At 35.5% G+C, this 13174-nt stretch overlaps 1 protein-coding gene and 1 long non-coding RNA gene across 3 annotated transcripts in view; one reads left to right on the forward strand and one right to left on the reverse strand.

Annotated features, from left to right (window-relative positions):
* LOC120543190 overlaps positions 1–13174 on the reverse strand; it is a 179920-nt gene that overhangs the window by 106897 nt on the left and 59849 nt on the right. The window lies entirely within an intron of this gene.
* grk6 (G protein-coupled receptor kinase 6) overlaps positions 1–13174 on the forward strand; it is a 111138-nt gene that overhangs the window by 90632 nt on the left and 7332 nt on the right. For both annotated transcript variants that reach the window (XM_039776121.1, XM_039776122.1), the window contains 2 exons: positions 2813–2950; positions 6027–6164. In XM_039776121.1, the coding sequence (XP_039632055.1) occupies positions 2813–2950; positions 6027–6164 (276 nt within the window). The remainder of the gene's footprint in view (positions 1–2812; positions 2951–6026; positions 6165–13174) is intronic.

Genomic DNA, 13174 nt, shown 5'->3' on the forward strand with positions numbered 1-13174 from the left:
ACAAGTCACATTTCATATTAGCATGATTTTGTATTGCAAACATTAGTTACAGCAAAGTTTTATCTAATGCCTACTCACAATGTAAGGCAGGATCAGGAAGCAAAGGCATTCATATCTCCTCATGTATTTCACAGCTTTAATTCAAACATCACCAGTTTTGAAAAATTTACAACTTAAGTAGGTAAAGTAAGTAAGAATTTTACAGTGAAGTGCAGTAGACCCCTGAATTGTTACTCCATTTAGCATTTTCCTGCATTTAACATTTTTTAGATGCTACTGGTGAATAAAAATAGCTCTTGTCTGAACAAGTATGAGTCATTTAAGGCAATGTGTCTAAAAGTGGCTCCAGATTTTTGTCTCATGTCTTTTTTTTTTTTTTTACTTTTTAAATTAATTTTGTGAACTGAAGCAAATCTGAAGAGTGTGCACAAATATACATCCAGAATGTGCCCTGCATGTGCAAAATGCAAAAGATGCAACCTAACTGGATACGTGCTAGTTGCTGTACTAGTTCATTTAAGTGCAAGGCATTTGCAAATTTGTCAGTTCATAAAGGCTGGGAAGAGAAATAGAAAATGAAAAATCACAGCTGTTAACCGTATCTGGACATTTAACACTTTCCCTGCATTTAATGTTTATTTGTTAATTGTTACCTAGAAGAAAATTAAACTGGGGTTCTGCTTTTAAATTCAGGTTGCCCCTGTAATATGTTTTACATGATTTTGAGCACATAACTGAATATAATTGTTCATTTTGAACAGTTTTGGCCTAAGATTCAAGCTGAAGCATATCTCCTGTATAAAATGATGATCTCAGCCCCTAAAATAAAACTTTTGTCGTGCGCTCGCTCTCTCTCTCTCTCTCTCTCTCTCTATATATATATATATATATATATATATATATATATATATATATATATATATATATATATATATATATATATATATATATATATATATATATATATATATATATATATATATATATATATATATATACACACACTCACCTAAAGGATTATTAGGAACACCTGTTCAATTTCTCATTAATGCAATTATCTAATCAACCAATCACATGGCAGTTGCTTCAGTGCATTTAGGGGTGTGGTCCTGGTCAAGACAATCTCCTGAACTCCAAACTGAATGTCAGAATGGGAAAGAAAGGTGATTTAAGCAATTTTGAGCGTGGCATGGTTGTTGGTGCCAGACGGGCCGGTCTGGGTATTTCACAATCTGCTCAGTTACTGGGATTTTCACGCACAACCATTTCTAGGGTTTACAAAGAATGGTGTGAAAAGGGAAAAACATCCAGTATGCGGCAGTCCTGTGGGCAAAAATGTCTTGTTGATGCTAGAGGTCAGAGGAGAATGGGCCGACTGATTCAAGCTGATAGAAGAGCAACTTTGACTGAAATAACCACTCGTTACAACCAAGGTATGCAGCAAAGCATTTGTGAAGCCACAACACGCACAACCTTGAGGCAGATGGGCTACAACAGCAGAAGACCCCACCGGGTACCACTCCTCTCCACTACAAATAGGAAAAAGAGGCTACAATTTGCACGAGCTCATCAAAATTGGACAGTTGAAGACTGGAACAATGTTGCCTGGTCTGATGAGTCTTGATTTCTGTGGAGACATTCAAATGGTAGAGTCAGAATTTGGCGTAAACAGAATGAGAACATGGATCCATCATGCCTTGTTACCACTGTGCAGGCTGGTGGTGGTGGTGTAATGGTGTGGGGGATGTTTTCTTGGCACACTTTAGGCCCCTTAGTGCCAATTGGGCATCGTTTAAATGCCACGGGCTACCTGAGCATTGTTTCTGACCATGTCCATCCCTTCATGACCACCATGTACCCATCCTCTGATGGCTACTTCCAGCAGGATAATGCACCATGTCACAAAGCTCGAATCATTTCAAATTGGTTTTTTGAACATGACAATGAGTTCACTGTACTAAAATGGCCCCCACAGTCACCAGATCTCAACCCAATAGAGCATCTTTGGGATGTGGTGGAACGGGAGCTTCGTGCCCTGGATGTGCATCCCACAAATCTCCATCAACTGCAAGATACTATCCTATCAATATGGGCCAACATTTCTAAAGAATGCTTTCAGCACCTTGTTGAATCAATGCCACGTAGAATTAAGGCAGTTCTGAAGGCGAAAGAGGGTCAAACACCGTATTAGTATGGTGTTCCTAATAATCCTTTAGGCGAGTGTGTATACACACACACACACACACACATGTTCTGGCTTCCTTTACCTCTTTTTGGACTAAGAAGTTAAGTAAATATTTTGATTGATGGATGAATTATGTACATGCAGAGCCTTGTTGTGTTCACCTTACAATGTGTGAATCATTGCTTTTTAAGGCAGCCTGTGAAGGTCACACAAACTCCTAGGCACACTCTGATACATATGTTTGTTCATGGTAACTTCAAATGTAGGCAGAATGTTTATGCACGGACCACAAATCATAAAATAACATTTTAAAAGTAGATCAGAAGAAATTTCTTTTACAAGTGAAAAGAATGGAAAAGAAAGATATAATTAACAAGCTGCTACCCTCTTATGTTTTGTGTTGTTCTGTGTACTGTCTTTTTCTTTTGAATATGAATGCATATACTGGTATCCGTCTTATATAAATGTCAACTTATTTATTATAAGTTGTATTAATTTGTTATTAAAGTGTATTTGGTTACTGTATGCTAAAAACACAACTGAGGATGTGTTTTATAAAAATGACAACATGAAGAGATTTTTTTTTTTTTTAATGTTGTTTAAAGTTGTGCATCTCTTAAAATGCAGCTTTTGAATAAGGATCCAAATGAGCGACTCGGGTGTAAAGGGGGTGGAGCGTCAGAAGTGAAGTCTCACGTGCTGTTCGCATCTGTCAATTTTAAACGACTAGAGGCTGGCATGTTGGAACCTCCATTCATTCCTGATGTGAGTTATCTCTGCAAACATAAACCTGTATAACTGAATACATTTGGAAAGTTTTAACTTCAGTGTTGTAAAATGTGTTTGAATGTCATTATATTTAGAGGTTTTTAGCCACTGTGTGTTTCTTAGTTTGTGTTCTGTTTTCTTATCAGCTCAGGCTTATTACTTTAAAATGATTAATTATATAAACATGTCGTGTACATTTTTGATGATAAAATGTGTTTATGTTTATGAAACACAATCATCATTTAATGCATAGTCTTTGCATGTGGGTTTTTCATGTTACATTCACTAAGCAATTAATTCATGGCAGAAGTTAAATTGGCTTAAATTGATTGTGATATTTTCATATATATATTAATCTTTTTGGTACAGTCTCTCAAAACAAATTTTGTGACAGTGGAATTATTAACATACTGTATACTGTACATAGCAGTTTTAATTGCGATTACCGTAAAGAGTTGTTTGCTTACTACAGAATAGCCTAAATTTACGCCTACCGGAATAGTATGATAGAAGTCTTGCACGGTGTGCTGCCTTCTGGGTGCACAGATGGGAATCCTCCCTGGAAGGGTTAATAGGCTTTTAGCGAGAGTGGGGGTGGATCTAATTGTCATTGTCCATGTTGGAACAAATAACATAAATAAGGGTAATCTGTAAGTTCTGTGATCCAAATTTAAAGAGTTAAGTGCCTGACAGAGAACAGAATTGACAAGGTAGTCTTCTCTAAAGTTCTGCCTGTGCCATGCCACAGTCCGGGTAAGATTGAGGAGATCTGAAGGCTTATCGTGTGGCTCAAATGGTGGTGAAGGGTAGACGGGTGTAGGTTTATGGGGCATTGGGACTGCTTTTGGAACAGATGGGACTGACTAGTTACATCTGAACCAGAAGGGCACCAATGTGTTGGGGAGGTGTATCAGTAGGTTAGTCGAGGACTGTTTTTAACTAGGGTATGGGGGTGCAGGGAGTTTAGGACAGTCCATGTTTAGAACTCTACATGAAGGAACAAATAATAGTGTAGAAATAGAATTTATATTACTGTGCATTTTTATCTCAATGTTTAAATGCAAATGTAAAACAAGTAACACATTCAAAATAGCTTGCCTTAATGCAAGAAGTATCAAAATAAAACGAGCGAGTTGGAGTTGTATGTAGTGGAACATAACTTTGATATAGCAGTAACAGAAACCTGGCTAAATAATAAAGATAGGGATAATTATAACATAGAGGGTACACATTTTTAGGAAAGACAGATGGAACAGAAAAGGAGGTAGGGTTTCTGTTTATGTCAAACAGAATTTAAATTTAAGTCTTCTTCATTTGGACATTGAGCCCCATCTTAGTGAGAACATGTGGCTCCGTATGGAAAGCATTAGGGAAAGAGGCCTTATTTTAGGAGAGTGATATAAACTGCCCAATGCTGACAGCAATTTCAATGCACTTCTTTTTAGTTATATTAAAAGGGCAAGTTTACAGGGGGATATTATAGTCATGGGGGACTTTAACTACCCAAATATTAACTAGTATAACCTTACAAATAATGGAACACAAGAGTTTTTAGAAATAGTCAGTGACTTTATTTAAACATGGTATGTTAAAGCACCAATGCAGGGTGAAACCTGCCTGGATTTAGTATTTTGTAATAATCCAGATAAAATTGAGGGTGTAGAGGTGATTGAACAGTTAGGGCCAAGTGTCCATAATGTAATACAATTTCATAGTGTTTTGGAAGAGTACGGATGCAAAGACTTAAACTGTTAAGTTTAACTTTGGTAGGACAAATTTTTAGCAGATGCAGCAAAGTCTAAGGGTAAGGATATGCTTTTAAGTGTGGAGACAGTCAAGGAGCAGTGGAACATTGTTTACTGAACAGTCAGCATAGGTTCAGAAGAGAGAGGCCATGTTTTACCAACATGCTGGAATTATATGAGGAATCAACAAAAGTATATTTTCAAAGTGGAGCATATGATATTATTTATCTGAACTTCCAGAAAGCATTTGATAAGGTGGCACATGAGAGATTGGGCATTTAACTAAAAGATGTGGGAGTTGAGGGTGAGGTTTGCAGATGGGTGTAAAATTGGCTCAGACACAGGAAGCAGAGGGCTATGGTGTAAGGAATCTTATCAGAATTGGCTGATGTTAAGAGTGGTGTTCCACAGGGGTCAGTGCCAGGGCCACTGCGGTTTTTAACATATATAAATGATTTGAATAGGAATATAAATAGCAATCTGGTTACATTTACAGAAGATACTATGATAGGTGGATTGGCAGATAATCTGGAGTCTGTTGAATCATTACAGAGGAATCTACATAGCATACAGCCTTCAGCAGATTGGTGGCAGATGAAATTTAGTGTAAGTAAAAGTAAAGTATTACATGTAGGAAGTAGAAATGTTACATTTGAATGCATAGTGGGAGATTTGAAAATTGAAAGCACATCTTATGAGAAGGGGTTAGGAGTCATAGTGGACTCAACAGTATCAACTGTCTGACACAGTTTAGAAGCCATTAGTAAGGCTAACAGAATGTCAGGTTATATAGCGCCTTGATGTGTGGAGTACAAGTCCAAGGAGGTTGTGTTCGAGCTTTATAACGCACTGGTGAGGCCTCATTTGGAGTACTGGGTGTGCAGATTACAAAAAAACGACATAACAGCGCCTGAGAATGTCCAGAGAAGAACGACTAGGGTTATTCCAGGGATACAGAGGATGAATTATAAGGAAAGATTAAAACAGCTAAGACTATTCAGTTTAAGCAAAAGAAGATTAAGAGGAGACATGATTGAAGTATTTAAAATTATGAAGGGAATTAAATTAGTACAGTGGATCGACTGTGACTTTAAAATGAGTTGTAATTAAGAACATGGGACACAGAGCTAAGGGTAAATTTTACACAAACACTAGGAAGTTTCTTTTTACACAGAGAATCATAGACACATGGAAATAGCTGCCAAGTAGCGTGGTACACAGCAGTAATTTGGGGACTTAAAAACTAGATTGTTCTAATATGGTGATTAGCTACTTGTTAAAATTGAAATTTTGCATGGTTTGTAACGATTTCATTTTGTTTTGTACAGCCACAAGCTATCTATTGTAAAGATGTGCTGGATATTGAACAGTTTTCCACTGTGAAAGGAGTAGAGTTGGAACCCACTGATAACGACTTCTACAGTAAAATTTCCACCGGTAGCGTCTCCATTCCCTGGCAGAATGAGGTCTGAAATTTTACCTTTGCACTCTTGGTCACAAACGGTGTTATATGTGCACACAAATGTTGGCATGCTTTATAAACCTAGGTGATTAAAAAAAATACAATTTTCCAAGTTGTCCTTTTGGTTTCAAGTGATGTGTGATGATTTATACCTTTCATTTTATTGACATTAGCCTGTGCTTTGCTATTGTTGAACAAAAAATGTATAAAATCCTTATGTGAACTGTATACTAAGAAGCTGTTAAGTTAAATGTGTTCATATCAATGGCCAGTGTGTACACAAATATGTTCTTTTAAAGGTAACTGTAGTCAATCATCGACAACATATTTAAATTTGAAAGTAAAAATGTATAATCTAATCAAGAAAATATGTATAATTGTGCAGAGAAAAAGTATTACGTCCTTCTCTGATTTTCTTCATTACTGAGTTTGTTTCACAGTTAATATTATCAGATGTTCACTTGAAGTCTTTTATCTAATATAAAGGAGCTGGATGAGCAAATACACGTGCGATTCTTGTAGCATGAATAACACACCATTTGGGATGATAGCCGCTACTACGAAGACTGGCTACTGTCTCACATTTCCTGCAACTGAATATTAGTCTTGCCACACCAGAAAGAAGCTTTCTTTAGGTAATAGTCTCTCTTACTGTGATCACTTTGAACTGTCCTCGATTAACATTACATTTTTTGGTGCACTGTAAAAGTACTGCACAAGTTACTCAAGGCAGTAAGTGTTCCATTAGAGAGGTGATTTACCCTAAACATTAATGATTTTCATTTTGGTGTTTGAATATTTTAAGAAAATAGAATTATTGGCAAGAACAAGCATTTTTGGAATTTTGATTTACACAATTTCTGATATATATACCTCTTAAAATCAAATGAGAACATATCATTATTTTTTTGAGTACCAAAGAGAAATCAGTTATACGTTCGTCCACCACAGAATATTAACATGATATAAAAAAAATCCTATTAAGTAAAAATAAGATTTGTTTACTGCATTTAGACTGAAGCTTTAGGAGAATCATATATCAAGCAAATTTCAACTGACAATTGAAGTGGACAGTTTGTTTGCCATTGGAACCAGCAGAAAGCCCTAGGAGGTCATTATTGGTTAGAGATGTGATGCAGTTGAATACTTTTGTGTACCAATGTCATTTTTGTTCTTGATTTTTTTTTTTTTTGTGCTGAATTAGGCAGTGTTCACAAAGAAATTTAGAATAAAAGCCATTGCCACTACAAAATAGTTATTCAAGTAAGAAGGTATTTATTCTGTAACGTGAAGTGATTTTCATTTTCAGATTCTATGGAGTGTAAGAAAACTTTATTCTATAATTGGAGAGAGAGTAGTTGGTCATCAACAGTGCCCATTAATACATACACTGTCACATGACCTTAACAGTAGAATTTTCATGCTTTTTTCAGTACTAAACCACCAAGACTATGCCAAGTGGCATCTGAATCTTTTTTTTCTCATTAATGGCCCATCAGTGCAGAGTTCTAATAATGCATCTTTTTTTTTTATTTGAAATATTAGGATATATTTTTCACTCAGAAAACACTCCAGGGATGCATGGCCATGGAGAAGAAAACTGCTTCAGTATTTATTAGTGAAAATGAAAACACATTTTAATTATCTTGGCAAATACAATAACACATGCATTGGAAACTAATTTTCATGGTGACATCTACTTTTCTTTTTTTGCACTGATTCTGGGAGAGAGGAAGAATCAAAAGGGTACTGTAGCACAAACATCTCTCACTGAAAACCCTTTAAGTATTTTAATGAAAATATAATTCAAAAATAATATTTTTATATGTACAGTAAATAATTTATAAAATTACAGCATTACTAATTTGACGGATTATGTAGGTAGATGGCAAGCAACATAATGGACAGTATATAAGGCTATGCACATCACAAGTCTGCTACCATTTATGCAGTCTGAGCACGTCATGTAGCTAAAATGAGTGCATTACTTTTGTTTTGCTGCTTGTGTGTTCTGCACTGCCTTAGCACTTTATCACTGTCTGTCTCTTTGGCCATCCTTTGTGTCCTTTCCCAGTGGACTGGCAGCATTCATCTTATTTTATTTACAGATGCTGTTTTTTGGGCAAGCAGCTTATTTGCAATCCAGAGTTAGTGCCTGAAGTTGAATAAAATAACTATTACTTCTTGTTGTGTTTGCTTCCTCTCCCTGAATAGGTAATGACTAATTTGAGCATGCGCTGTAAGCACCACAACACATACATTTGAATTCCAGTTCTCTTAAGCAAAGAATGGGAAATGCCCACTTCAAGTACCATGGAAGGTGATGTGAAAATATTGTCAACAGTGACTTTTCTCACATTGCGTTTGAAAGGATCACACCAGAAATCACGTTTCCCTGGCATTCAAGTGTGACCATTCTCCAAATAGGCAATAGCATCTAATTTATACAGTATATTTGCTATTTATACCAACATTAAAAGTAGATTCCAGACTTGATGGGTTTGTTTGACTTTCACTACTTGAAAGAGCATCAACATCTGAACAACTGTTCATCAACAGGTTTGTTTTCCCTTACATATACAGTAACTCACGATGCAGTTCTTCATCAAGTGTGCCAAGTGTCTGATATAGCAGCGAAGCTGTCAGTATACAAATCCATTGTTCATATCAGTTTATTGTGGGGAAAGGAGAACACGCAAATTGGCACATTGTGGATGGACCAATTGTGAGTGAAAACAACTGTCCTGATAATATGTACGGTGCAAGGAAAAATGTTGGTTTTATATGCATGTGTACGCATCTGCCTGTACAAACATCTTCCTAAAAGGCTCATAATTTCCAGTCAAATAACACGTTACATCATACATACATACATTTATTCTTGCATTTGCATTCATTGACAGTCTGCAATTTCTGAAAATTTTGTGAGTGAGCCGTTGTCCACTGCGGCTCTGTTCATTCATGGCTCAGTCATTATATGCCACTTTACATGTTCTCTCTTCCCTACATCAAATTCATGCCGGCTGTGTGCTTAATATTCAAATGTGTGTAAAAGACGCAGAAATAACCTGTCAAGTGAGTTTATACCGTTTTCTTTACAGATGAAATAGCTAAAGCACTGATGGTTTTCGGATTTGTTTTTTCCTTCATCACATTTAGTGAAACAAAGAAGAGTAGATTTTCTTACAAAGAACTATCAAAAGCTTGATTATACATAAAAATACATTCTTGACACACCACTGCGTGCTTTCATTCAGCTTATATTCTAATGTTAACATACCTTTGCAATTAAAAAAAAAAACAGGAAAAAAAAGTTTTATGCCAGTCTTATTAATGCTTGGCATAAAGCTGTTTTCAGTATTTGTTTATCATAAACACTATTACATATTTCAGTTGACTGGACAGAGAAAATAAATGCATTAGGAATGTACAGTAATCCCTCCTTGATCGCAGGGGTTGCGTTCCAGAACGATAGATGAAAATCCGCGAAGTAGAAACCATATGTTTTGTATGGTTATTTTTATATATTTTAAGTCCTTATAAACTCTCCCACACTGTTAACATTATTAGAGCCCTCTAGACATGAAATAACACCCTTAAGTCAAAAGTTTAAACTGTGCTCCATGACAAGACAGAGATGACAGTTGTTTCTCACAATTAAAAGAATGCAAACGTATCTTCCTCTTCAAAGAATGTGTGTCAAGAGCAGAGAATGTCAGGGAGAAAGAGAGAGAGAGAAAAGCAAACAATCAAAAAATCAATACGTGCTTTTGGGCTTTTAAGTATGCCAAAGCACCGCGATAAAGCGGCATTTTTTAGAGGAGCGTCCGTATCCTCTAGGCAAACAGCCCCTCTGCTCACACCCCCTCTGTCAGGTGAAGAGAATGTCAGCGAGAGTGAGAGAGACAGAGAAAAGCAAACAATCAAGCACCGCGCGGGAAGTTTATCGTATATCATTGAGGAGTTTTATTTAATACGTAATACATGCTCTGATTGGGTAGCTTCTAAGCCATCCGCCAATAGCGTCCCTTGTATGAAATCAACTGGGCAAACAAACTGAGGAAGCATGTACCATAAATTAAAAGACACATTTTCCGCAGAAATCCGCGAACCAGCGAAAAATCCGTGATATATATTTAGATATGCTTACATTTAAAATCCGCGATGGAGTGAAGCGAAAGTCGAAGCACGATATAGCGAGAGATCACTGTATTTTTTTTTTTTCCTGTGAAACCTCCAGTCTACTCGATGCTATCAATGTTGTTGTATTTACTAAGGTGAAAAGGTTTTGCAGATGCGGTCAAAGTGCATGCCAGAGGAGAGGGACAGCAATTTACAACTGTGTACCAGTGCTCAGTGTTGTTGCTTGTGGCTGTAATAGGGAGTCTTTTGTATAAAAAAGGAAAATGTACTTAACTTAATCAATCACATCCAAGTAGAATTTGCAAAGTAGCAATTTGCGAAATGTTAAGGAATGACTGGAGTGTGACACGCACACAGATGAAACACTTAAACATTTAAAACCATGCCAGCTGATGTTCACTTTGACACTGCTAGTGTTAATTTAAATTAAACTAATGTGACAATGGGTTTATTAATTGTATAGATTTTGATTAGATAGGCTTATGTTTTAGGGTGAGCAGTCAAAACAGCCAAGACGGTGCTTTGCTCACATTAATGTTCACAATAAATAATAACTCCTTAAACACATGCAGGCTGTTTTAGGAATTTACAGACACATTCCTGTGCTGAGTGTATGCAGATATGTGAACAAAGCAAGTTAAAGAATTGATGGAAAGTTAACAAACCATTCTGAGCTGATGCCTAATCTAACCATTGAGAATTTCCTGGAAATATGAATTTGTGAACCAAACCAGAAAATTATCAGGTAAAGTGCAGAACATTACAGTAAGTCCTCAGTTATGATTGACTGATCTCCATACAAGGATATAATTGTTAAGTTAAATGAAAATCTTACTCAATTAATTACCAGGACTTTGTTTTTGTAGGTCACCTTTTTGAAAAGAACCTGGAATTATGGTAGATTTTATAATTGGGTATCTCCATGCCAAAAATTTTTAAGCTAATGTACCATCACTTTAAACATTAGAAAACTTCAACTTATACTTACACAGAAACGAACGTCACAATAAGAGAGAAGTGTAATATTATTTTATTTTATTAACAATTTTATTATTAATATGTTAAACCCATGATAATTAGGGGTTATGATAATTACTGAATATATGTGATTCTCTTAGGTTTATCATTTGTCACATACCCACATATGTATGTTTTCATTTTAGCCTTAATCAATATTACTTTGATATTATTTGTATACATTTGACTTGCGTATCTGTTTTTTTATTTTTATCGTAGTGGTTAATCATTTAATTGGTAGCATTACCAGTGAAATCTAATCCGATATTTTTATGACTTGTGGATATTAGAACCCTGACTTTTTTGTGTATGGTTCAAGTTTATTTCTAATAACATTTTGGATAGTTTTTTCTGCATGATCTTAGTGTGAAAAGTGGTTTCATTGTAGGTGTGTAAGGGATTATGATGTGTAAAGCTTATTAATTTGGTAACGTTTTCCTAATGTGTCTTTAAGTTACAGTGCATTTCCAATGTGAAAGTAATCCTTGATATACCAGTAATTTAGTATACTGAGTAAAATGCTCCTTTCACAGTATTAACACCTGGGGCTGATTTTCCTTTTTATTTTTCTCTTTTGACATTGTTGCTATTGTTTTTGCCATATTACTTTTTATAGCATAGATTTTCGTATTTTATTTATTTTTTTGGCTTATGGTTGTTTATTTCATGGGCAGTATATAATTGTGTAATGATTTTCTAATGAAGATATATGATGACTTTTGCACCTGTTGTGTATTGTTGAGGTGCAAATCTTAAATCAGTAAATGGGTTCAAGATATTATTAATAATTGTACTGGTGGGTTTCTCTTAGCAGTTTGATTCATTGTTGAGTTAAAGATACTGTATGAGCCAACGTACCACCACATGCAACCAGCTAAATGAGCAGCAGCTGTGGAGAGTAGGGCACGTGTTACTCTATACACATGTCATAAAAATTCATCTTAAAGCATCTGTTCAGAGATTAGAAGAACAATAGCATAGCTCTTTTTGTCTTTTTCATCCTTGCTTCTTCATATTTGTGGTGTTTATATTTCAAATTTGGCTTTGTGATGCAAATACATTATACAAAATTATAAATAAATAGAGATAGCTTGGCAGTTTCAACTTACTGCTCAGCTGTATGTCTTCTTTTACATAAAATAAAGCTGCAATGGTTGATTATTGATCTTTTATTCCGCTTTTAAAGGCTTATAAAGTTGTAGTTTCCTTACCTGGAAAAACAGGCCTATGTGTGACTGTTGTCAGTCTGGGAAATTGCCAGGTCGAGCTGATATGTGCGAAAAACACATCTTGGTAAACACTGGAACTTCCCAAGTCAGATGTGTAAGTGGAACTGTGACAGCATTGTATATGAAAAATAAAGTCACCTCCTCAGTTAAAATACTGAACATAAAAATTATATATGAAATATGTGTATTAAGACCTGTTTAAAATATCATTTGGACATGAATGCTTTTTCTTTTGAATTTAGAGTGATAAGAAAAATAAATCATTCAACTATCCATCAATACATTTTCTAACCTTGAGAGTCTTGTTTGGGATTGCAGAGAGTTGGCATCTATCGTAGCAAATTTGCATTTAAAATGGAAATCACTCCTGAATGAAACACCTGTCCATGACATATATACATAATTTCTGTTTCTTTAAATTTATTTTGCAAAATTTATTAGGATAATTTCATCATGTCATGTTTGAGATGAGCTCAACTCGACCAGCAATTTAACTTTAACTTTAATGAGTGTGGCTGAAATGACATACAAAGAAAATGCTTCAGCTTTATATGATCTTTTAAAAGGCAATGATCTAAAAGAATCTTGTAATTGCTGTGCCCTTGATAGCAGGATATATGACGTT

The sequence above is a fragment of the Polypterus senegalus genome, chromosome 13 (genome assembly GCF_016835505.1).
Source record: "Polypterus senegalus isolate Bchr_013 chromosome 13, ASM1683550v1, whole genome shotgun sequence".
NCBI classification, from domain to species: Eukaryota; Metazoa; Chordata; class Cladistia; order Polypteriformes; family Polypteridae; genus Polypterus; species Polypterus senegalus.